The sequence below is a fragment of a genome, unplaced genomic scaffold, assembly GCF_019419815.1.
Source record: "Pyrus x bretschneideri cultivar Hongxiangsu unplaced genomic scaffold, Pyrus_bretschneideri_v1 Contig42, whole genome shotgun sequence".
Lineage (NCBI taxonomy): Eukaryota > Viridiplantae > Streptophyta > Magnoliopsida > Rosales > Rosaceae > Pyrus > Pyrus x bretschneideri.
Genome location: NW_025999746.1, coordinates 2,993,665 through 3,014,138, shown reverse-complemented (window position 1 = coordinate 3,014,138; position 20,474 = coordinate 2,993,665). Strand labels below are relative to the sequence as shown.

Here is a 20,474-nt window from a genome sequence, read left to right as displayed (position 1 = left end):
TCTTGCGTCAGCAAACAATCCGGAGATGTGTGATGTTATTTGGGTTGATCGACCCCCATCTTCTTTGGTGCATGTGCTGAACAATGATGGTTTACCTTGTCCTCAATTAATTTATTTTGACAGTGTAGGGGCGACGTTTTGCATGGTTGCAGCGTCCGGGAATATAATTCTCAGTTATCAAAAAAAAAAATTAACGGTGTGACATCATACTAAAAGGAATTTCTCGAACTTGGATGTGATCGTACTTGAGGGCCAGAAAGCCCAACAGTTGCCATGTCGACACGTGTCATGCGACAGTAACGTAGGCAGCAAGTACATAATCCCCACTTCCCCATGACCATTTCGCACGAGCATTCTGAGCTAGCTGTTGAGTGAGACTCGGAGACTGATAGTGAGAGAGGTCTTTTGTGATCTGGTAAGTAGCTTCATCTAAAGATCAAATCAAACAATTTTTTTACAACTGATTTAAAATTTTAACTTCTCACATAATTTGGTATGATCCGTTCCTGTTTTCGCAATATTTTGATCACTGCATGAACAAATATTAAGAGATTTTCTCAATTTGTTGTAATTTCAATTTTTAGTATTAAGGTAATCACTTTTGTGTCTGATTTAATGATCCTTTCATTGGGTCTCTTTTGTTTGAGTAATCTAAGGACCCCATGATCTTCAGAGTCTTCAAATTTGCATGATCATAATTTTTGGGTCTATATTTTTTTTTATTAGTCTGTCAACCGTATGAGCCCGAAAGTCTACGATTTTGCTCGATCATCTTGTTCTGCATTTCATGTTAATTTTTATTTTGTTGATTTTGGACTTGGGATTAGCCAAGTTGGTTACCAATCCCCCTCCACGTAGATTAGATTAAATTAATTAGAATATCGAACAAAAATTAATTTTTAGATTTGATTAATTTTTATTTTTTGAAATATTGGTTTGGTTAATGTGTTTCAGAATAAGGACATCAGAGATGGCAACTGTGGCATCCTCGCACTTTGTGTCAAAGACTTCCCATGTCAATGGAGCTTCGGGGTTAGATACCAGAACAAACTTGGGGCAGATGGGTATGTGGAACCAACCCATGACTCACAACGGGCTAAGATCTTTGAGCAATTTGGATATGCTTAGGATGAAGATCCGTTCCAATGCGGTTGCTAGGCAAGCCATGAGGAAATCTGAGAAGACCGAGAGTGATCGGTGTGTGGGGAAGATTGTATGTGGGAATGGCATGAACTTGGTGTTCGTGGGGGCAGAAGTTGGTCCATGGAGCAAAACTGGTGGTCTTGGTGATGTTCTTGGAGGACTCCCACCGGCAATGGCGGTTAGTCAATTTCATAAGTTTTCTGTAATTTTCACATTTCATCTCAATGGGTTTAATTGAACTGATTTTTATTCCTGATTCATGTCTAGGCTAACGGGCACCGTGTTATGACGGTGTCTCCACGCTACGATCAGTACAAAGATGCATGGGACACTGGTGTACCAGTTGAGGTAAGATTTGCAGATATTATATATGCTTCTTATACTTGTTAAGTCTCGCATTATTTTGAAAATGTTTTCGTAGTTTCATGTTTCGGTGAGTAATGTATGCCCTGGCGGATATTTTCCTTGAATGATCAGAAGTTTTGTGTATATGCAGATAGAAGTTGGTGGTAGGGTTGAAACTGTTCGCTTCTTCCACTGCTACAAACGCGGAGTTGATCGTGTCTTTGTGGATCACCCGTCATTCCTTGAGAGAGTATGAATTTTCTTTCTGTTGTCTAAGGTTGAAAACTGCTAGATTATTGTATGCATGAGGGTTCAGTTAGATCCCTGACTGATGCTTGTTTTTCTGGATACGAAGGTATGGGGCAAAACTGGATCCAAAATCTATGGCCCGAGTGCAGGAGAGGATTACAAGGACAACCAGTTTCGCTTCAGCTTGTTGTGCCAGGCAAGTATTGTTCTTTTGTTTGATTTATTTTTCTCTAACTTGAGCAATTATCCACTTGAAGGAATAGAAATCAAACTATACCGGTCTTATTCATAGGAGTATTTCTCTGCGAATAGAAAAGATGAATCTTACAAACATGCATGAAGTTCAATTACGATTTTTATGAACTTTCAGGCTGCTTTGGAGGCACCAAGGGTTCTTAACTTGAACAGCAACAAATACTTCTCCGGAACGTATGGTGTGCATCTTTCTGTTTTTCTCGGAAGCTTTTGCTTAACGAAAAGTGTAATTTCATGAAGAAATAGAAATACTAATGATGTATCCATGGGTACCACAATGCAGGTGATGAAGTTGTATTCATTGCTAATGACTGGCACACTGCCCTTCTTCCCTGCTACTTAAAAGCGATCTACAAACCGAAGGGGATTTACGAAAATGCGAAGGTAAGGCATCTCTTGGGTTTGAAGGGCATTTTTTACATGAGAAATTGATCAATGAATTGCAGGTTGTATTTTGCATCCACAACATAGCTTACCAGGGCAGATTTCCCATTTCGGATTTCTCAGTTCTTAATTTGCCCGAAAACCTTAAGGGTTCTTTCGACTTCATTGACGGGTATTGATCTTACATTTGATATAGAAACTCTATTAAGGACTCAACACCTTACTCGTCGAAGTGAGAAATTATTCCTCTTTCTTAATGTTCGGTTTGCAGGTATAACAAGCCTGTGAAAGGAAGAAAAATCAATTGGATGAAGGCCGGAATACTAGAGTCGGACAGAGTTGTAACTGTAAGCCCATTCTATGCACAAGAACTTGTTTCTGGAGAAGACAAAGGTGTGGAATTGGATAACATTATTCGCAAGACCGGCATCACTGGTATCGTGAATGGAATGGACGTACAAGAGTGGAATCCGGCCACAGACAAATACTTAGATACCAAATATGATAGCACAACTGTGAGTAACTCCTAAGGATTTTTAATTCCTTGAAGAATGGGGCAGGAAAAGAAACCATTTTACTGATCAGAATTGTATGTTTAGGTACTGGATGCAAAGCCTCTGGTGAAGGAGGCTCTTCAAGCAGAAGTTGGGTTGCCAGTTGACAGGAACATCCCTGTGATCGGATTCATTGGTAGGCTAGAGGAGCAGAAAGGGTCGGATATTCTAGTAGAAGCTATCTCGAAATTTGTCGGGGAGGAGGACGTGCAGATAATAGTCCTTGTAAGTATCTGTTGAGTTTGCTTCCTTTGGCACTTTTCTGTTGGCAGTAGGCATAGTTTGATCGAAGGATATGTTCTTTCTTTTAGGGGACCGGCAAAAAGTACATGGAGACGCAGATAGAACAACTAGAGATCAAATATCCGGGCAAGGCTGTAGGAGTTGCAAAATTCAATGTCTCGCTAGCCCATATGATCATTGGCGGTTCTGATTTTATGTTGGTCCCAAGTAGATTCGAACCCTGCGGTCTCATTCAGTTGCATGCTATGAGATATGGAACGGTAAGGAGCTAGATCACTCCCACTTTGTTCTCATTTGATATTTGCACCGCCAATGTCTTAAACTGATGAATGCAATAACTTCAGGTGCCTATTGTTGCCTCAACTGGTGGACTTGTCGACACTGTCAAAGAAGGTTTTACTGGATTTCAAATGGGAGCTTTCAACGTCGAAGTAAGTCAACGCTTGGCTTGCATCTAAGATGCACAATTTTACTTCTTTTCTATGCCCTACTTATATAACATCATAATAATGAATTGTCTCGTTTGATTTTTTTTTTTTTAGTGTGACGAAGTTGATCCAGCAGATGTAACTGCAATTGCTACTACTGTCAAAAGAGCTGTTGCAACTTACGGTACTCCTGCGTTGAATGAGATGATCCAGAACTGCATGGCCCAAGATCTTTCGTGGAAGGTTAGTTTAACACGGAGTTGCTAAGCAGCTCGTCGAGACAAATAAGTTGAGTTTAATTTTTGGTTCTGCAATCAGAACATTAATTGAAAAGTGTTGTGTTTCGTTCAGGGACCTTCGAAACAATGGGAAAAGTTGCTGTTGAGCCTGGAAGTTGGTGGCAACGAACAAGGCCTTGAAGGAGAAGAGATTGCTCCTCTTGCCAAGGAAAATATTGCCACTCCCTAGAGCATTAGGTTTCGGATATTAACGTATAAGCTAGCATGCTAACTTCCACCTGTGGCAACGGCTGGTGGTTGGTGTAACCTTCAGCTGCAAGAGAGAGCCATATGCTTGGTGGTGGAAATCCAAGAGATTTTATTCTGTCAATTAAGTTCGCGGAGTTGAATAACATAATGAATCTGCCACGGCTTTGCTGCGGTCGTAAAGAGTTGGACAACAAGTTTTTTCTGTTCTTGCCTTGTTCTTGTACGTTTTATACGTCTTGCAGGCAAATAAAAAATGCAGATCACTTGTAGGGTTCTTATTCTCTTCCTATTGTATGCTTGCAGTACATGTCATCTGAATACAAGATTTTGATGCATTCGTGTAATTTTCGGCATTAATTCCCGAACAAGAGAGGGTACCTCGTTGCTTCTTGTAAAGAGATTACAACCGATTGTTGAATAACAACTCAGTATGTACAAATGTAACAAAAGATTAAGAACCAAACAAACTTAGAGCTGCTTAGACCACACAAATTTAAGCCAAAACTGGTCATCCTGCCATGTCATTACAGACATTAGAACACAATGACGATGTTTTTGTGGAATCTTAGCTACTAATAGCGTGGTCTCTGATAAGCTGTGTAGAGATTGTACTGTGTCACAACGGCATATAAACCCATGTGTTATTATCTCGCATCACATATAAATCCGGTAACACTTGAGATTTTCCTCTTTCATAAAGGTGTATGTCTACTTTTGAAGTAAGACATGCGAGTGAGTCAGAGAAAGTCTCTCAACAAGGCCTATTACTGAGAGATCAGATTCCTCTGGTGGATCCAACAGTCCAAATTCAATCACAGCTAAGTTGTTTGATCATCCAAGTGTTTCGAATCCATTTTATACATTGAGCACCCGAAAAGCACACAAAAAACAGAATCAAGAGAACATTTTTGCAATGGAAACAAAATCAAAGCACTAACAAAAGGGTATATATGATGGTGGAAGGTAAAATAATAGTAAATTAGGACTCAAGTAATCAATCCAATTGCTCCAGGTAATAATTTCAGTAACAAGCATGATGATGCTCTAGGGGAAGTGAACATATAGACCAAACAGAAAAATTTGTACAGGGCATTTTGATCACATCATTCGTATGACAACTCTGACAAAAGTATAGGGTTTCTTGAATTTCATCACACACGATTTCACACTAGCTTCTCTCTGTGTTAGAATTATCTTAGTCAGACAATCGTCGCTAATAGATTAGATAGATACCCCAAAGTATTTAAATGGAACTAATTGTGAAAAGTGCATGGACATGGTGGAGAAAAGACATTAGACTTACGTAGCAGTGAGACATGTGGATCAGCAAACATCTCATGTTTGTTTGCGGCCGTTGAATTGTTAAATCATGCGTATGAAAGCAAAGCAAAGCAAAGCAAAGCAAAGCAAAACAAAGAGTGGAAGAAGATAAAGGAGATAAGATTATTATTCCCCGCAAGCAGCCAGAACCGGCCGCTTTTGCTTTGCTTGGCATGCATGCCACGCATCTTTGTCCCCTTCGGCAATTCTCTTTGCCGTTTTTCTTCGACCCTGAAAGAAATCCCAACGGCAACAGCCTAACAGTAACATCTCCTTTATTAAAAAGAAGCGAGGAGAAGAAAAGGTCAATCGAAAATTATAGTAAGGGATGCTACCGATCTTTTCTCCTGGACTTTCTTGCTCTACCTTCTCGACTTGTTTCTCATTTTGCAATGTTGCACGGTGATCAGAATTGTCCGCTTGCTATACAGTTATTGTTGTCAAAATTTCAATATATAATTGGAAACATAGTTGTCTATTTATTGAGTACGTATTAAATGACTAAACAATTTCAAATTTGATTGATTTTTAACAAACTTAAATAGACAGTTTCAATTATCGAGCAATAGCATAACGAGAAGAAAGCCGAAACAAATCCTCTTAAAGTAAAATCTGTGATTTGCCCACTCTTACCTTTCACGCAACAATGAGTTGAACTCGAATGTTTGAGGTCTGAGACCTCCCACATTGAGTGGATTGGGAATGGGATCATGTGAAGCTTGTCGGACAACAGTTATTTGGTCCCCACCAAAAACCTCATCGCCATCGCAAAACGCCAACACCATTGCATGAATCATAGCATGGATGTGAAGGAAGAATCAAAGTAGCTCACACAAATCACACACCCACATACATTTTCTTCATCAGAAACGGCAAAAGTAGATAGCCTTTTATTCTTTTGGTCCCCATTGTAATTTCAACCCCTCCTATTACTAAAACTTAAGGATTTGTCTATCCGTCTAATACTGTTGGGGTAATTTGAACTAATAATGCATGTCACGTAAGAAAATTAAACACATAATAATACTTTAGTGACGTGAATTGGTTTCGCATTGATTATCAATCGTGTAATACAAATTTTAAAAATTAAAACGCATGACAAATGACAAATTGGAACGGGGTTAAAGTTGGATCACATCCTCAGTTTCTTTCACTTTTTACTCTAGTGCTTGTTGCCCCTATAAGCCCTAAGGTCATCTCCAATCGAAGGGTCCAGAGGGTTAAAGGATCGAAAATAGCCCAAAAGTCGTCTCCAACTGAGGGATAGGCCAAAGGGCTCGTGGGCCCCATTGGATAAAAAAGGGCCAAAGGGCCAACTGGCTAGCCCAAAGCAGCCAACCAGCCAGTCTCGGGTCGAGCCAGAATTTTCATTATTCATGTTGGTTATATCCGATAGCATTGTACTTATTCCTATCAGTTATATCATACGGGAATGGTGGGACAAAATTTCAAATACAACGTCTAGTTACCTTTGGATTCTTTTTTTTTTTTTTTTTGGGCCAAATTATTATTTTTTTTTTTATGAATTTAATTTGTAGTTTTTAAATTTAAGTTGTTGTTTTTAAATTTAAGTTGTTATATTTAAATTTAAGTTGTTGTAGTTTTTAAATTTAAATAATAAAATTTTGTTTGGCCCTTTGGCCCTTGGAGACGTTTTTTTTGTGACAGGGCTTAAACGAGCCCTATGGTCCTTTGACACTCGGTTGGAAATGGAGGAAAATATGATCATGTATTGTTCATTAAAATATTAATATCTTGGAGGGTTAAAGGGCTAAACGAGCCTTCTGGCCAACCTTCGGTTGGAGACTGAATGGTCTAAAGAGCCGAAAATAACTTGAAAACCGTCTCCAACCGAGGGCTAAGCCAAATGGCTTGTGTGCCCCGCGAGACCAAAAAAAAGCCAAAGGGTCAACCGGCTAGCCATCTTCAACTAGCTCGCTGGCTAGCCCCCCTTTTTTATTTTTTTTTTTGGACCTTTTTTTTTTATTTCTAATTTTTTCCTACATCATTTCTCATATATTTTTTACCATTCCATATTATCTTACCTCATTTTATTTCAATTCTTCACATTCCATACTATAGCTTTTTGGTCCTTGGTTGGAGATGATTTTTTGTCACAAGACTCTGTTTGGCCTATAGTCCTCTAATGCTTCGGTTGAAGATGATAAGAAATATAGTCATATATTGTTCATTAAAATATTAAATTCTTAGTGAACTAAAAGGCTAAAACGAGTCATCTATCTCTCATTCGGTTAGAGATGATCTTAATATCTAACCGTCTACGAACTGAAATCTAATCTTCTCTCTCTCTCTCTCTCTCTCTCTCTCTCTCTCTCTCTCTCAACTTCACAGTTGCGTGTCTACATTGGACATTGTGCCCTTTCAGTGCCCAGCTCATTTCTGAATTTCTGACAGTGAGTGTCAGAGAGTGAACTCACAGCTCTATATATCACTCCTCTCTCTCTCCCCTCACTGCTGCCCCGCTCTCTCTCTCTCTCTCTCTCTCTCCATTGTTGCCCAATTTGGAGCTGCTGCAGCTGCTACATTCTTCCCTTTTCAGTCTCCAAGCTGTGCAGTGTGCTCCAAAATGGCGGCCACCACCAGCTTCCCCTACCCCTCTGCAATTTTCCTGTCAGTCCTCATCATTTCAGGTAAAACCCAGCTCCCAATTTTCCCATTTACTTCCAAAGTTCCAATCTTTTTTGAAAATTTTGAATTTTGGTCAGCGAATTTACAACATTTTATCACTGTTTTGTTTTTGTTTTTGAAAAGGGTTCATGTTTCCAGAAACGGTAAATTCAATGGGAATAAACTACGGCCAAATCGCCAACAACTTACCGTCACCGGACGACGTCGTTCCGCTGGTGAAGTCCATCGGCATCTCCAAGATCAAGCTGTACGACGCCGATCCCAAAGTCCTCAAAGCCTTCGCCAACACTGGCGTCGAGTTCATAGTGGGCCTCCCCAACGAGTACCTCTCCAAGGTCCAGGCCCCGGCCCAGGCCCAATCCTGGGTCAAGTCCAACGTCCAGGCCCACCTCCCCGCCACCAACATCACAAGCATCTTCGTCGGCAACGAGGTCCTCACCCTCAACGACACGTCGTTGAGCAACAACCTCCTTCCGGCAATGCAGAGCGTCCACTCCGCCCTCGTTGGTCTAGGCCTCGATAAGCAAGTCGCCGTCACCACCGCCCACTCCCTCTCCATTCTCGAGACCTCGTTTCCGCCCTCCGCCGGCGCTTTCCGCCGAGATCTGACTAGCTGCATCACTCCGATCCTCAATTTCCACGCCAAAACCGGATCGCCATTCCTGATCAATGCCTACCCTTACTTCGCCTACAAGTCGAATCCAAAGCAGGTGCCGCTCGACTACGTCCTCTTCCAGCCGAACTCTGGCTCCGTCGATCCCGCCACCAATCTCCACTATGACAACATGCTCATCGCCCAGATCGACGCCGTGTACTCCGCCCTGGGCTCCCTCGGTTTCAAGAAGCTCCCGGTCCACATCTCCGAGACCGGGTGGCCGTCGAAGGGAGACGAGGACGAGGCCGGAGCGACGCCGGAGAACGCGAAGAAGTACAACGGGAATCTGATCAAGCTCATTTTCCAGAAGAAGGGAACGCCGCTCAGGCCCGGGTCGGATCTCAACATCTACGTCTTCGCTCTGTTCAACGAGAACATGAAACCCGGCCCGAGTTCAGAGAGGAATTTCGGGCTTTTTAAACCCGACGGGTCGCCTGCGTACTCAATCGGCCTCGCGGCGGGCAACATTTCCTTTGGTAACTCCAGTTCGAGTTCGGGTTCGGGTTCGGGTTCGAGTTCGGGCCAGGGACAGGTGAACCCGATTAGTAACGGTAGATCCCCGTCGGATTTTTCCGGCACGCCATACTTGTCCATTTCCTCCGCCCCGGCCACAGTAAGTCCTCCCAACTTTACCTTACTGTGAAGAGTGTGATAGTTGTAAACTGGACAGGTGTCGATTCGTTAGTGGTCGTTCATTCGTTGATAAGATTTAGAAGTGATTTTATAATTGGATTTGGATCCTCTCGTGAGTCCAAAGAGAGGATCATCCTGATCAAGATATGTGAACGGTTAAATAAAAATTCAACGGTTATAATTATTATAATTTTAAAGAGACTCTTTGTTTGTAACCGGTAAATAAAAATTCAACAATCTATGTGTCTTGATCTCCTTGGGCTCAGGAGAGATTCAAATCTTTTATAATTAACAATCCATGTCTCTTGATCAGGAAGATTCTCACCTTGGCTCAGGAGAGATCCAAATCCTTTATAATCACCGGAGACGGTGGTCTCGTTGAATTTGATTGAGGTCGATTTAATAGTGACGTGGCGGTGAATACGACGTCATCCGGCATGTGATAAAAATGGAATTATGTTTTTTAATTTTTGGTATTTTTTGTTTTCAGGAGAGATGGGATGTGATTGGGGGGATTCCGATGACGTGGTTAGTGGTCTCGTTGTTGATGAAACACGTCATTTGAGGTTGGACAAAAGCTGATTGCAAAATATCTAAAGTTGCTCAAATGGACGGTGGAAAAGAGAAAAAGAAAAAGGAAAATAGAAGAGGTTACTTGGAAATTTAGGAAAGAGGTAAAACTAACTCACCCTTTTACTAATTACTCTACTCCACTATCATCATCATTGGCAATTACCACTTTCACATAGACGGTTCATATGTATCACCGGTTAGAAATCGTCCAACTTATAATGAGTGATTGACTGTAGCGTACCACTTCAAATTTGACTATAACACAAATTAGTGATTCCTAACACTTAATGCATTGTAAACTCTACCTGCAAGCTAACGATCAAGAATTGGCACTTGTTGATGAGCGACCGATGCTAGCGTAGCTCATAAAATTCGTTTGTAACACAAAATTCCCAATGATCCCCAGACCCCTAGATGCAATTAGGTGAGATTTTCTTGATGGTCATCAAATCGGTCTTGATAATTTGAGATAGTGTGGGGCTCCACTTAGTGAAAGTGATGATGTGGTGATGATGGTGGTGGGTGGCTATTAATCTTTTTAGTTGGGAAAGTGGCACTCAATGAGTCAATTGGTACCAAACCTTATTTAATAAGTCTTTTCCTAACTTTTCTCTCTTTTCGGCTTTTGCAGGACAATTATTATTTATTTACATTCAGTGTCTTAATAATTCTAGTTGATTAGGGAGGATTGTGATTAGGGTTTAATCATGTTGCTGAGGATCGTTTTAGAAGGCAGAGGCTAGAGGGGAGGGCACCCCACTTTTGTATTTGTTGTAGTAAATCATATTACCTTTCCGATGTACTTGGAGTATTTTTTTACTGTGTGGACTGTATTTTACCTTATCTATTATATATTCTTGCAGTAAAATATAAGAAAAAGAAAAAATAAACCATATGATCTGACGGTTCATAATCCATTTGAATATTAAATGGAAAAGGGATAGACAAACACACAATTTATATGGACAATTTTGCTAGTTTTCTTCCCAATGGTAACTTAAGTCTCTCTTCCGGCTTTTGGGGTTTCTTTTACTTGGACTAACGGCCACAAGGACGACCTATAATGGTGGTTGAAGTCCTTGTAGATGCTCTTAAGCTTGCAAAGTAGAGGGGTTTTCCTTGAATTTCGGTGGAGGGATACTCTAAGCTAGTTATAGATAATATCGAAGGAAGGTGTGGTGTGTCCCTTGGACCTTTGGGTATCGTTTGGTATGCAGACGGGACAGGACGGGACAGGACAGAACGGAACGGAGCGGGAGCAAAGATACCCTCGGATGGAAACAAGGAGGAAGAAGGAGACGGAGAGGTTATAGTTTTGTGTTCCACGGATGTGGAACGAGTCGTTCCAGGGGTGAGGTGGAACGAAAATTCACCAAAAACTCATCCCGTGGAACAGCTCGTTCCACCCGTTTTAGGCGCACCAAATGTGGGACGGAACGTCTTGTCCCATTCTGTTCTGTCCCGTCCCAGGTACCAAACGGTACCTTGGAGAACTCGAGACACGATTGCGGACATTTATTGGTTGGCATCCTCCTTTTATTGCATGACTTGGAAGCATATTTATCGAGAAGCAAATTTTGTGGCTGATGTTGTGACTAATGTAGGTTGATCCCTTTCTAATATGCATATTTAGAATTGTACCCTTCCTTCGAGGGCTATACCTGCTCTTATGTTTGATTGTATAGGTAGACTGGCAGCAGTTGTTCGTGAGGTTTCTCACTTTAAGTAATTTCTTTATTTAAAAAACAAAAACAATCCACTTGGATACTTTGAGATAAAATAACCAAAAGAAAAGATACCTCCAGCTATTAATAAAGTTAACAGAATAAAAGGAAAAATTTGTAAGCCAGAGGCAAATGCAACATAGGTGAAAACTTTAGATTATTTCGTTTTTAATTTTTTAAAAATTGAAAACTTAAATAGTAATATTTTTTATTCTTTATTTTAAAAATAAAAGTTGAAAATCAAAAGGTGAAAATTCAAGGCCAAATTTTGAATACTCAATAAAGTAGTTCTCAGTTATTTTTATTACTTTTAAATGGAAAAATTTGCCACACAAGATTTTGGTTTTCAAATAAATGAACGGAAAATGAAATGGTATCCAACGGCCCCAAGAAAGCAGTACTACCCAACAGGATTTCAGTTTTCAAATTTCGAAACAATGAAAACAAGAACTGAAATCGAAGCCACTCAGTACTGCAATCTGGTAGTATTCCTCTTCACTTGGAACTGAGAGGTCTTAATTCGAATCTTGTGGATGACGATTTCGATACTAAATTTGGCTACCCATTGTGTGGCTTTGCTGAACTCCCCCTCCCCTTAATGTAAAAAAATCGATGTACTTAAAAAAAGAACTGAAATCAAAATGATTATCAAACGGCACCCCTAAGAATTCACCCTATCGTTATCTTGCATATGTAGTTATGCGGTGTATGTTATGAAATTAACCAAGAATCGTGACAAAAATGACGTCTGGGGGACAAGGCATCGATTGAAATTATTGAGGGGAAAAAGTGGAATAAGGGCCAACGTACAAGGGGCATCGGGAATGCAACGATTAAGTAAAACACGAGGCTCTTTCAAACTTCGTTCAGCGTATTACAGTGTTCCAGTACAAAAAATTTTCTGTCTACAATTGCACTGCCCTATCATGGCAGACGTAATAACAAGAACATCTTACGGAAGTTCTGAAAATAATTTGCTACCCTTCCCAACAAGTTAATGGCTATTTTTCTTAAAAAAATATTGTATGAGATGGAGTTCTTAGTGCCAACAGCCATGTCGTGCAGCAACGTCCCCTCGTAATAGGCTCTGGTACACGCCCAGTGTCGTGCAATCTGTATGTTCAACCAGCCATAGTGCTCACCATTCTTGCACCAAGTCTGCTTAACTTGGTGGGAAGCTTCAAAACTCTGCAATATAGCAAGATGCACTAGATCCACGCTCAAGATTCCATATGAGTCCCTGATGACTCCGCCTCTCCGTTGTTCTGTCCACTTTTAACTCTCCGATAAAATAACACATAGGCGGCCGAAGTCTTGATATCAGTTTCATTGACTGGAGATACATGACTGTCATCAAAATGGTACCATCTGTTCTCATCAATCAACTGCAAAATTGAGAGAGTAAAAGTACCTTAGATCTCAAACAGATAACCATATCGTCTTAACGGCATATGCCAAATTTATAGTTTGAAAGAAGCATGATGCACGATAGATTAGAGAACTTTTTTGGTAGAAGATAAAACTAGTGAAGAATGTGAATACTTGGCCGATATGTGGTGTAAAAACCATTCAAATAAAAAATTATCAGATGTGCTAGAGTTGTCTTACCTTTGCATATGCAGTATAGTGCCCACCACCTAGACCGCCGTAATGGTTGCTAATGGCGTATAGCTCATACAGATGAGCTTTTCCATCCTTGCTTTTCACATATTGACTCAAATCAAGATTATGAATTGGAAAAGTCACCAGAGTATCAAGTTTATTCTTCGAGTATCTGCTGTATGAGAACCGTTTCAGGTGAAAAACAAGAACCTCTGGCAACATCCACAAATCTAGTTTCTTTGTAGCTTGTCTATGTTCCTTGCACTTAGGGCAGTACCTGTATTGCAAAAGTCAAGAACATATGTCAAGAATGATACCGACTTGCCTGAAAATCGTAAATAATGCCATACAGAAACCATTAGAATGGGTATAAGTACAATACCACATATCATCGGGACCTAGAGGTTCTTCCTTCAAAAATGCCTCCAAGCATGTAAATAAGGAAATAGCTTCTTGCCTAGTTTTCTTCGCCGTGAACACATTCTTGTATACCTCAGGTAGATCCATGAGATAGCTAGCATCATATACTTCGTTTTCTTGGTCAGTCCAGTCCACAAATATCTTTATGAGTTTACCAGAACTTAGGGATGAAGACTTTTCAATTGGTTTGCAGGTCATACCCCTCTCATCAGCTAAAAATAGCTGGAAGGATATCTCATCAATTGATGTTTCCCCTAGTTCTATGTTCTCCGTGGGCCTCAAAAAGTGGTTGTTTGATGGTTCAGCAACGGCTTCTGAAACTAATCCATTTTCTTTCGTGCTATGAAGCTTAACCGCTCTCTTCAAAGGTGAAAGAATTCTAGAAACAGCTCTATCAACATCAACACCACGTATTTGGTCTTCTCCTAGATAGGCAACCAAAGGTGTTCCAAAAGGCTTTCTCTGACCCTTCAGAGGATCTAATGCACATCTGCAAATTGACAATGACTTTTGTTAATAATTCAGCCAAAAAGGAAAAAACAATAATGAAAAAGCGCCCATCCAATGGATACACGCAGAACCTAGGTGATTAAGCAATTATACTTAATGACCTATCTAACAGGGTTTACAAATATAAAATAATTCCATGGGCCTTAGATTTTTCAATGAAATTGGCATTCTTTGCTCGTATAAATTAAACCTCAGAAGTACAGGGCCAAAACAGAGTTCACATTTGTAAGTTTACCAACATGCAAACTCAACTGGTAGAGATAAAGGAAGCAGACTCACTTTTCCTGCCGTCGATGAATTATTTCAAGTCTGGTACCGGAAGCTACTTTTTCTTTAGAATACCGATAGGCCACAATCCGATCATCATTCTTAATTGAAGACAATGGTTCAGAAAGGTTGTCCAGATATCGATAAATTCGATGTTCATATACCTGAAATGGAAGTGTTAGACTAATATTTTACCCAAAAACTTAAGTTGTTAGGTGCCACGATAATATATATCAAGTTAACACCCCTTCAACTTGCAGTCCCTATATAATATATTGCATGTGGTTGACAGAGAAACGTATGCATGGAGCCTCAATCTATAGTGCATGTAGTTAATTGGGGAATGGGGATGAGAAGTTGGAATGAGACCATAAATTTGATAACATAATAGGCTACATCTGTAGCTCAAAAACTTAAACTTGAGGGAATGGTGAAATGAGCCAACAAATCATTACGAGCTAACAAAAAGGTTTGATGCTATAGAAAAAACGAAGAAAAAAAAAAAAAACAAAAGGAACTCTAAGTCAGTGAACTCCATATTACCTCAGCAAGCAGAAGGGTTTCATCAGTCTTCAAGCAGCATGCGGTAGCCAATGCCTCAATAAGATTCTTACAACATTGATCTTTTATCATGGTTACAGTGTACGGCTTGGGAAGTCCACGCCCATCACCATAAAGCACAGTTACCATCATTGGCCGGGTGACAGTTGAAGGTAGTGGCAATGATAAGTACATAAACGGATCAAATGTAATTGAAACCTTGCTACAAACTGGGCATACCAACGTTGATTTATATTGACCCTGGACATTAGTTAAACCAGAATGTGAGTCGATAACAAAAAGAAAAACCTTGTACATTTAACCAAAATTCCTACATTAAGAAAGAGATTCCTTGTATGACAAAAAGGGAACATCCAACAACACATAGAAGCAAAAATTACTTTTGAAAAAAAAAAAAAAAAAAAAAAAGAAAAAAAAAGACAGCTAAATACAAAAGAGCAAGTCCATTTCGATATAAATGGATCAAAATTGGTCAAAAGAATCAAATTGAAACACTCCCAAAGTTCAGAATGTTTGAAATGTATTAGCATAATAAACATAGGATTACTGAAGAGAGAAAAGGAACAGACATTTAAGGTCTAGCAGTCACAATATGCACACATTGTATGATATGGCACTAACAGTCACAAAAGAATTCTTACTTGGCAAACATCAACAATCAATGAATCATTTCGGGCTCTGTGATTTTTCCAACACTCAATTGCAACTTCGTAATCTGGACGACCATCTGAATCTTTTGTTTCAATGTATGGCTTATTCTTGACACGATTCAAATCTTCATGTAGTCCATCAAGTAAGAAAGCAAGGAGTTCCTGAAAAAAGAACTCACCATTCAGAAAAATACAATAAAATGTAGCTTGTTATAAATACCCTAGACAATCACCCTCGGTGGCTTTTCAAGATCAAGTGACTTTTTGTTTAAAAAAGAGACAAGTTTGCACATTCAACATTAGACAATAGCATACTATTATATTGAAAAGCCTTAAACAGAAGACATTCAGAAAACAAATAGTACTAACTTGAGAATCATGTTGATTATAGCCACTAAACTGGGGAGCAAATCGAGAAAGTTTTCCCTTGAAAGCACGTGGTACAATTGTCGTTCGTCCTGATGACCACAAATTTCTCAACAACTCACCGAAGGCAAGAGCAAGCTCACCCTGCAAAATTACCACATGTCAGATTTTAAAGAAAAAAAGGAGAATATTCAACAATATCCACACAGAGAAGGCGTGAGGAAAATATGAAAAAGATAACCACTTACACGCATTCCTAAGGGATTGTCAGTGTTGATCTCATCAGAGTATTCTTGCAAGAAATACTCAACAAGCGGAGGTGTGTGGACTAAGCACTGAAGTGAACTATTCATAAAACAAGTGTTTCCAAGATTTTGCAATCCAGCCAAACCTCCCCTATCTACTTTTTTCATTGGATTATAAGCATAATATTTATCATCTGTATCTGTTGACGTTGAGCTGCTTAAGGCACTTCCCTGGTGCAAATTAAAACTTTTATAATCCATTGAATGACCATTTGACAAGGAAGGACCCCCTGCAATTGTGATAGATGACCTTGAGGGTTCTAGGGGTACCAATGCTAACTCATTTCCTGTTGAATCCATGGAGAATTGAGAAGAAAAGTTTGCAACAGTTTGCACCTCAAGAAGAATCTGCAGGAAAAGTATCCAGAGAGTCATTAGAGATGAATCAAAATAATCGTCACAACTGACAAATCTGAAGCTCCTCCAGAAAGAATTTAGAAGTCGAAGCAAAGTGCTAATACACATAATTCCCAACCCCAAGCTGGAAATAAGAAAGGCGTGTATGAATAACGACCACACAGCAAATTTCTACTTAAAAATGCAGCTTAATCAGTAATAAGTAGACTACAAAACCAACTTAGTACATCTCATGTCGATCTATACCCATTCTATTTGTTCTTTCGTGTAATAATTTATGATAAGCAATCATTCATTTCAAGTAACAAAGAATATCCTAAAGAATGATAAATACAGCACTCACATCTTGATCCATCTGCAAGTTCAGCTGCTCTAGGGTTTGGTTTGAAACCACCAATAATGAATTCTTCTCCATGTTGAAGTAGTCCCAAATACGAGCCTGTGATAAAAAATTAAGAACGAAACAAAAACCAATGTGAATTAACTTCATAGTAAATGAAGTAGAAAATTCCCAAAAGGCAGCAAGTGGAGAAACAACAATTGTATAAATGTACCTTTTGTTGCTCTATTCCTCTAATTCTGCACACCTTGTTGTAAAGCTCCTGTACAGAAGCCTGCAAAAGACTCAATTTGTTAGAACCTTCATTATATACCTATGGTCAAAGTCATCACAACCACGACAGCCATAAGTTTACATATTTCCAAGAATTTCTACAAGTTAAAGAATTTCCAAAACGTATGTGTATGAAGGAAAAGCAAAAGGAAGATTGGTTTACCTTTTTGCTCAACCTTATAACTGTCTGGCTGTTGTCTCTTGAATCGATAATCTTAAGACATAATGGGTAGACTTCCACCATCAAATTCTTGATAAGATCACCCTGAGAAATCATCTTTCTTGGTAATGCTGGGCCTCCTTTGTACCTGTAACAGTTGATTCTTTAAGAATAATTTTTTTATAAAAAAAATATGGAGAACAAAAGATGAAAAAGGTGTCCTTGCACCTAATTTCTATTGCACTCTACTATTAAAAACATGCTGTGTATTTTTAAAAAGAAAATAGAAGCGGAAAGTTCGTGCAAGTGAAAGTGGTTTGATGAGCGAAATAATTACTTACCAGTCAAACAGCTTTTCCCAAACTTCTTGAGAAACTAAGACATAGTCAAGGTCTTCCAGCAGTGTTCTATGAAGCTGTAAATCGTCTCCCTCAGATTCACTTACAACTATATCAGAATTATCAATAGGTCCAGGCCTAGCTATAATTTTAGATGAGAAAAGATCCAAATTTTGAGACACAGAATCCTGCTTGTCATATAGATGTTCTCCAGCGCCTTGCTCAACATACCTCTTCCAGCTTGAGTACCACCTGGACAAACAGTAGAATGAAGCTAGTTACAAACATGCAAGCATCTTTATTATTGAAACAACAGCCAGTTACCCCAAAGTACAGTCGAGAAGTCTTCAAAGTAGTGTCACTCCTATAGTAGTATAGGTGTTTACAGTGCAAGTAAGGTTAAATCTGTTCTACAAAGTGTACTGAAAATTTTACCTAACTAAAAACTGAACCAGATATTGCCATACTGAACAATGTCAAACAAATTTTCTAAAAACACCAGACTAAAACCCCGTTTGGTAATGCTTCTGTAAAAGTAGTTGGGAGGTGCTCCTCTGGAACACTAAAAAGAACTTTTAGAATTCTGAAGTACTATTTAAGATTTTATGTCAAACAATACCCAAAACAACTCAGGTTTTCAGATTGTGGTTTAAGCCATCCTGAAAGCAGTTGCAAACAGGCCCTAATGAATGCTTGGGAGACTTGGGGGAATCCTGTTTGTATGGTTTTCCACACCCATTTGCACCAGCCTTGGTCCACGAAGGAGGCCCACAAGTTAAAACGGTTCTAGCCCTTAGCCTATTTAAAAGGTTCCCCCTCTCATAGTAACTATCTCCAAGTACCTTCACTCTCACTCTGAAAAAAGGCTCTCAAGCCTTGTAAGCAAATGCAACACTTTCAGTTAAAAACCTATCCAAATCAATGTGGACTTGGTGCGAGTTGGGTGAACCACGACAAATCGCTTCCCACATGTTTTTGGTGTGATTTTGCGATTTCACGGACTTAATTCCTTGAGCTAAAGTTTATACTCAATGTAAAAAGCAACCATATGACTGACACAAAAGAAAGAGAAACAAACTTAATCAAAATACCCAACTGCCCAATGCAGAAGCATAGCATAAATGCATAATTTAGGCTTAGAAAGCACGTAAAGCCCAGAAGAAGCTAAAAACCCCAGAATTAACCAAACAATTACGATGCGAAAGCACTTCTTAATAAAGATTCAAAACAAAGGCAACACAAACATGCAATAAGATGGCAGCCAATGCAAAGATAAAATCTTTAGCATTAAATTCAAAGAAATAGGAGCACACACCTATTGGAAACGGCATAAAACAAGTTGCCTTCTTTGACATTGGCCTCCGATTTTCGGGCCAATTCATCGACGATCCGCTTCTCCTCCTCCGGCGTGTTGGGTAAGCAACTAGCTCCGTTTTCCATCATGAAACCCAAATCCGGAATCGTCATGGCTGGTGATTCACACAAGCTAACCAATCAACAAACCAAATTAGAAACAAACAAAGATCCCAAATTCGAATCCGACCCAATTCAATCCATACCGCAATTAAACAAAATCCACAAGCAACAAATTAAACATACAAGTATCGAGCAAATTTGAGAAATTGGACGAACCAGATCGCGGCGGAGAGAGAATGTGAGGAAGCAGCAGCAGCCGCTGGACGGCGAAGGAAGTGTGGAGGGATTGCAGTTGGTAGTTGGTGGAGGTAAAGGTAATGGGTAATGATCCGGGAGGGGGAGAGAGAAAATCCAGAGAAATCTCTTACCGTCCTTTTCAACGATTTCTCCCTTTTTTTGTTTGAACCCGTTTGAGAATGAGAGTCCCCCTTTTATATCTAGACAGAGAGAGAGGGGAGAGAGAGAGATGATAAAGGGCCCAACTTCACAAGAAAACCTGAATTCTTCAAGACTCCATGGTTTTGGTGGACGCGACGGTCTTACACCAATGAAAGGTTAAAAATGTCGATCAAATATACAACAATTTTTTGTGAAAGTTGTGGGAATGAATGTCCACATGCTTTTAGTTAAATGTGAAGAAGACTTGAGAATAGTAGTGTAATGGTTGTTGTATGTAGGAGTGGACGCGGTGTGGTTTGGTGCGGTTTCGAGTGAAACCGCAACCGAAATTGAAACTTTTTGCGTGCGGTTTTGAAGCCAAAACTGAAATAAAACCAAACCGTTTGGTTCGGTTCAGTGCGGTTTTAAACGGTTTCGTTTTGGTTTTTGAGAAAAAAAATATACAATTTAAAATATACACATATTTATGCATAAGACGGTCTTATTTTTTTTGTATATTAATTAATGAATATGCACCAAAATTGCACCAAAAACAGCAACAACAATGAGCAAAAAACAGCAGCAAAACAGCCAAAAAAAATGCAGCCAAACTGCATAAAAAACGCAGAAAAACAACAAAAAAACATCAGCAAAACAACACCAAAAATGCAGCGAAAAACTGCATTGAAACTGCAGCAAAAAACTGTACAAAACTGCACAAAAAACAGCAGCTAAACTGCACCAAAATTGCAGCAAAAAACTGCACAAAAACGCATCACATCTACTAAATTTCAACTTGATCACCAATCACAATACTTTACTACAACCCAAATGAAAAGTTAAGTTTGTCATAATACAACTAAAGTTCAAACTTCAAAGTTTCAAACA

General features: G+C 39.5%; 3 protein-coding genes across 7 annotated transcripts; 2 read left to right on the top strand and 1 right to left on the bottom strand.

Moving 5' to 3' along the window:
• Positions 1 to 273: 273 nt before the first annotated feature.
• On the top strand, positions 274 to 4,433 carry LOC103935950 (granule-bound starch synthase 1, chloroplastic/amyloplastic). Its single transcript, XM_009345784.3, has 14 exons — positions 274 to 415; positions 955 to 1,321; positions 1,411 to 1,491; positions 1,640 to 1,738; positions 1,844 to 1,933; positions 2,108 to 2,171; positions 2,276 to 2,376; positions 2,439 to 2,548; positions 2,648 to 2,891; positions 2,976 to 3,155; positions 3,242 to 3,433; positions 3,518 to 3,604; positions 3,716 to 3,844; positions 3,953 to 4,433. Exons 2-14 carry the CDS (start codon positions 971 to 973, stop codon positions 4,067 to 4,069), a joined length of 1,845 nt encoding a protein of 614 aa, XP_009344059.2. The 5' UTR covers positions 274 to 415; positions 955 to 970; the 3' UTR covers positions 4,070 to 4,433.
• Positions 4,434 to 7,771: 3,338 nt separating this feature from the next.
• LOC103935954 (glucan endo-1,3-beta-glucosidase 11) lies at positions 7,772 to 10,766 on the top strand. 4 transcript variants are annotated; one of them, XR_007251707.1, is made up of 4 exons: positions 7,785 to 8,060; positions 8,197 to 9,326; positions 9,837 to 10,020; positions 10,551 to 10,766. XR_007251707.1 is itself a non-coding variant. In XM_009345788.3 (3 exons), the coding sequence occupies exons 1-3, from the start codon at positions 7,997 to 7,999 to the stop codon at positions 9,909 to 9,911; spliced, it is 1,284 nt and encodes a 427-aa protein (XP_009344063.2). In that variant the 5' UTR covers positions 7,787 to 7,996; the 3' UTR covers positions 9,912 to 10,202. The 4 variants fall into 4 exon arrangements, 1 of the variants encoding a protein (XP_009344063.2); XR_665557.3 differs by having other exon boundaries at positions 7,788 to 8,060; positions 8,182 to 9,326; XR_007251708.1 differs by lacking the exons at positions 9,837 to 10,020; positions 10,551 to 10,766 and adding an exon at positions 9,528 to 9,813 and having other exon boundaries at positions 7,772 to 8,060; positions 8,182 to 9,434.
• A 1,710-nt stretch (positions 10,767 to 12,476) lies between these two features.
• On the bottom strand, positions 12,477 to 19,752 carry LOC103935955 (ubiquitin carboxyl-terminal hydrolase 9). 2 transcript variants are annotated; one of them, XM_048566661.1, is made up of 14 exons: positions 19,425 to 19,752; positions 19,108 to 19,261; positions 17,796 to 18,044; positions 17,458 to 17,602; positions 17,236 to 17,295; positions 17,025 to 17,120; positions 16,268 to 16,672; positions 16,023 to 16,163; positions 15,645 to 15,815; positions 14,986 to 15,243; positions 14,455 to 14,606; positions 13,628 to 14,155; positions 13,252 to 13,522; positions 12,477 to 13,028 (listed from the first exon to the last, which is right to left on the bottom strand). In XM_048566661.1, exons 2-14 carry the CDS (start codon positions 19,257 to 19,259, stop codon positions 12,864 to 12,866), a joined length of 2,793 nt encoding a protein of 930 aa, XP_048422618.1. In that variant the 5' UTR covers positions 19,260 to 19,261; positions 19,425 to 19,752; the 3' UTR covers positions 12,477 to 12,863. The 2 variants fall into 2 exon arrangements, with proteins under 2 accessions (XP_048422618.1, XP_009344065.2); XM_009345790.3 differs by having other exon boundaries at positions 19,108 to 19,278; positions 19,425 to 19,751.
• Between the last annotated feature and the right edge of the window lie 722 nt (positions 19,753 to 20,474).

Bases quoted from the DNA above. Each gene is read 5' to 3' on its own strand.
- LOC103935955 (XM_048566661.1), bottom strand. From the start codon at position 19,259: ATGACGATTCCGGATTTGGGTTTCATGATGGAAAACGGAGCTAGTTGC. The intron at 18,045-19,107 runs GTGTGTGCTCCT...CTGTTTGTCCAG, and splicing joins TTTTATGCCGTTTCCAATAG to GTGGTACTCAAGCTGGAAGA. The intron at 16,164-16,267 runs GTAAGTGGTTAT...GTAATTTTGCAG, and splicing joins ACAATCCCTTAGGAATGCGT to GGTGAGCTTGCTCTTGCCTT.
- LOC103935950 (XM_009345784.3), top strand. From the start codon at position 971: ATGGCAACTGTGGCATCCTCGCACTTTGTGTCAAAGACTTCCCATGTC. The intron at 1,934-2,107 runs GCAAGTATTGTT...ATGAACTTTCAG, and splicing joins GCTTCAGCTTGTTGTGCCAG to GCTGCTTTGGAGGCACCAAG. The intron at 2,892-2,975 runs GTGAGTAACTCC...TTGTATGTTTAG, and splicing joins CCAAATATGATAGCACAACT to GTACTGGATGCAAAGCCTCT.
- LOC103935954 (XM_009345788.3), top strand. From the start codon at position 7,997: ATGGCGGCCACCACCAGCTTCCCCTACCCCTCTGCAATTTTCCTGTCA. The intron at 8,061-8,181 runs GTAAAACCCAGC...GTTTTTGAAAAG, and splicing joins GTCAGTCCTCATCATTTCAG to GGTTCATGTTTCCAGAAACG. The intron at 9,327-9,836 runs GTAAGTCCTCCC...TTTTGTTTTCAG, and splicing joins TTTCCTCCGCCCCGGCCACA to GAGAGATGGGATGTGATTGG.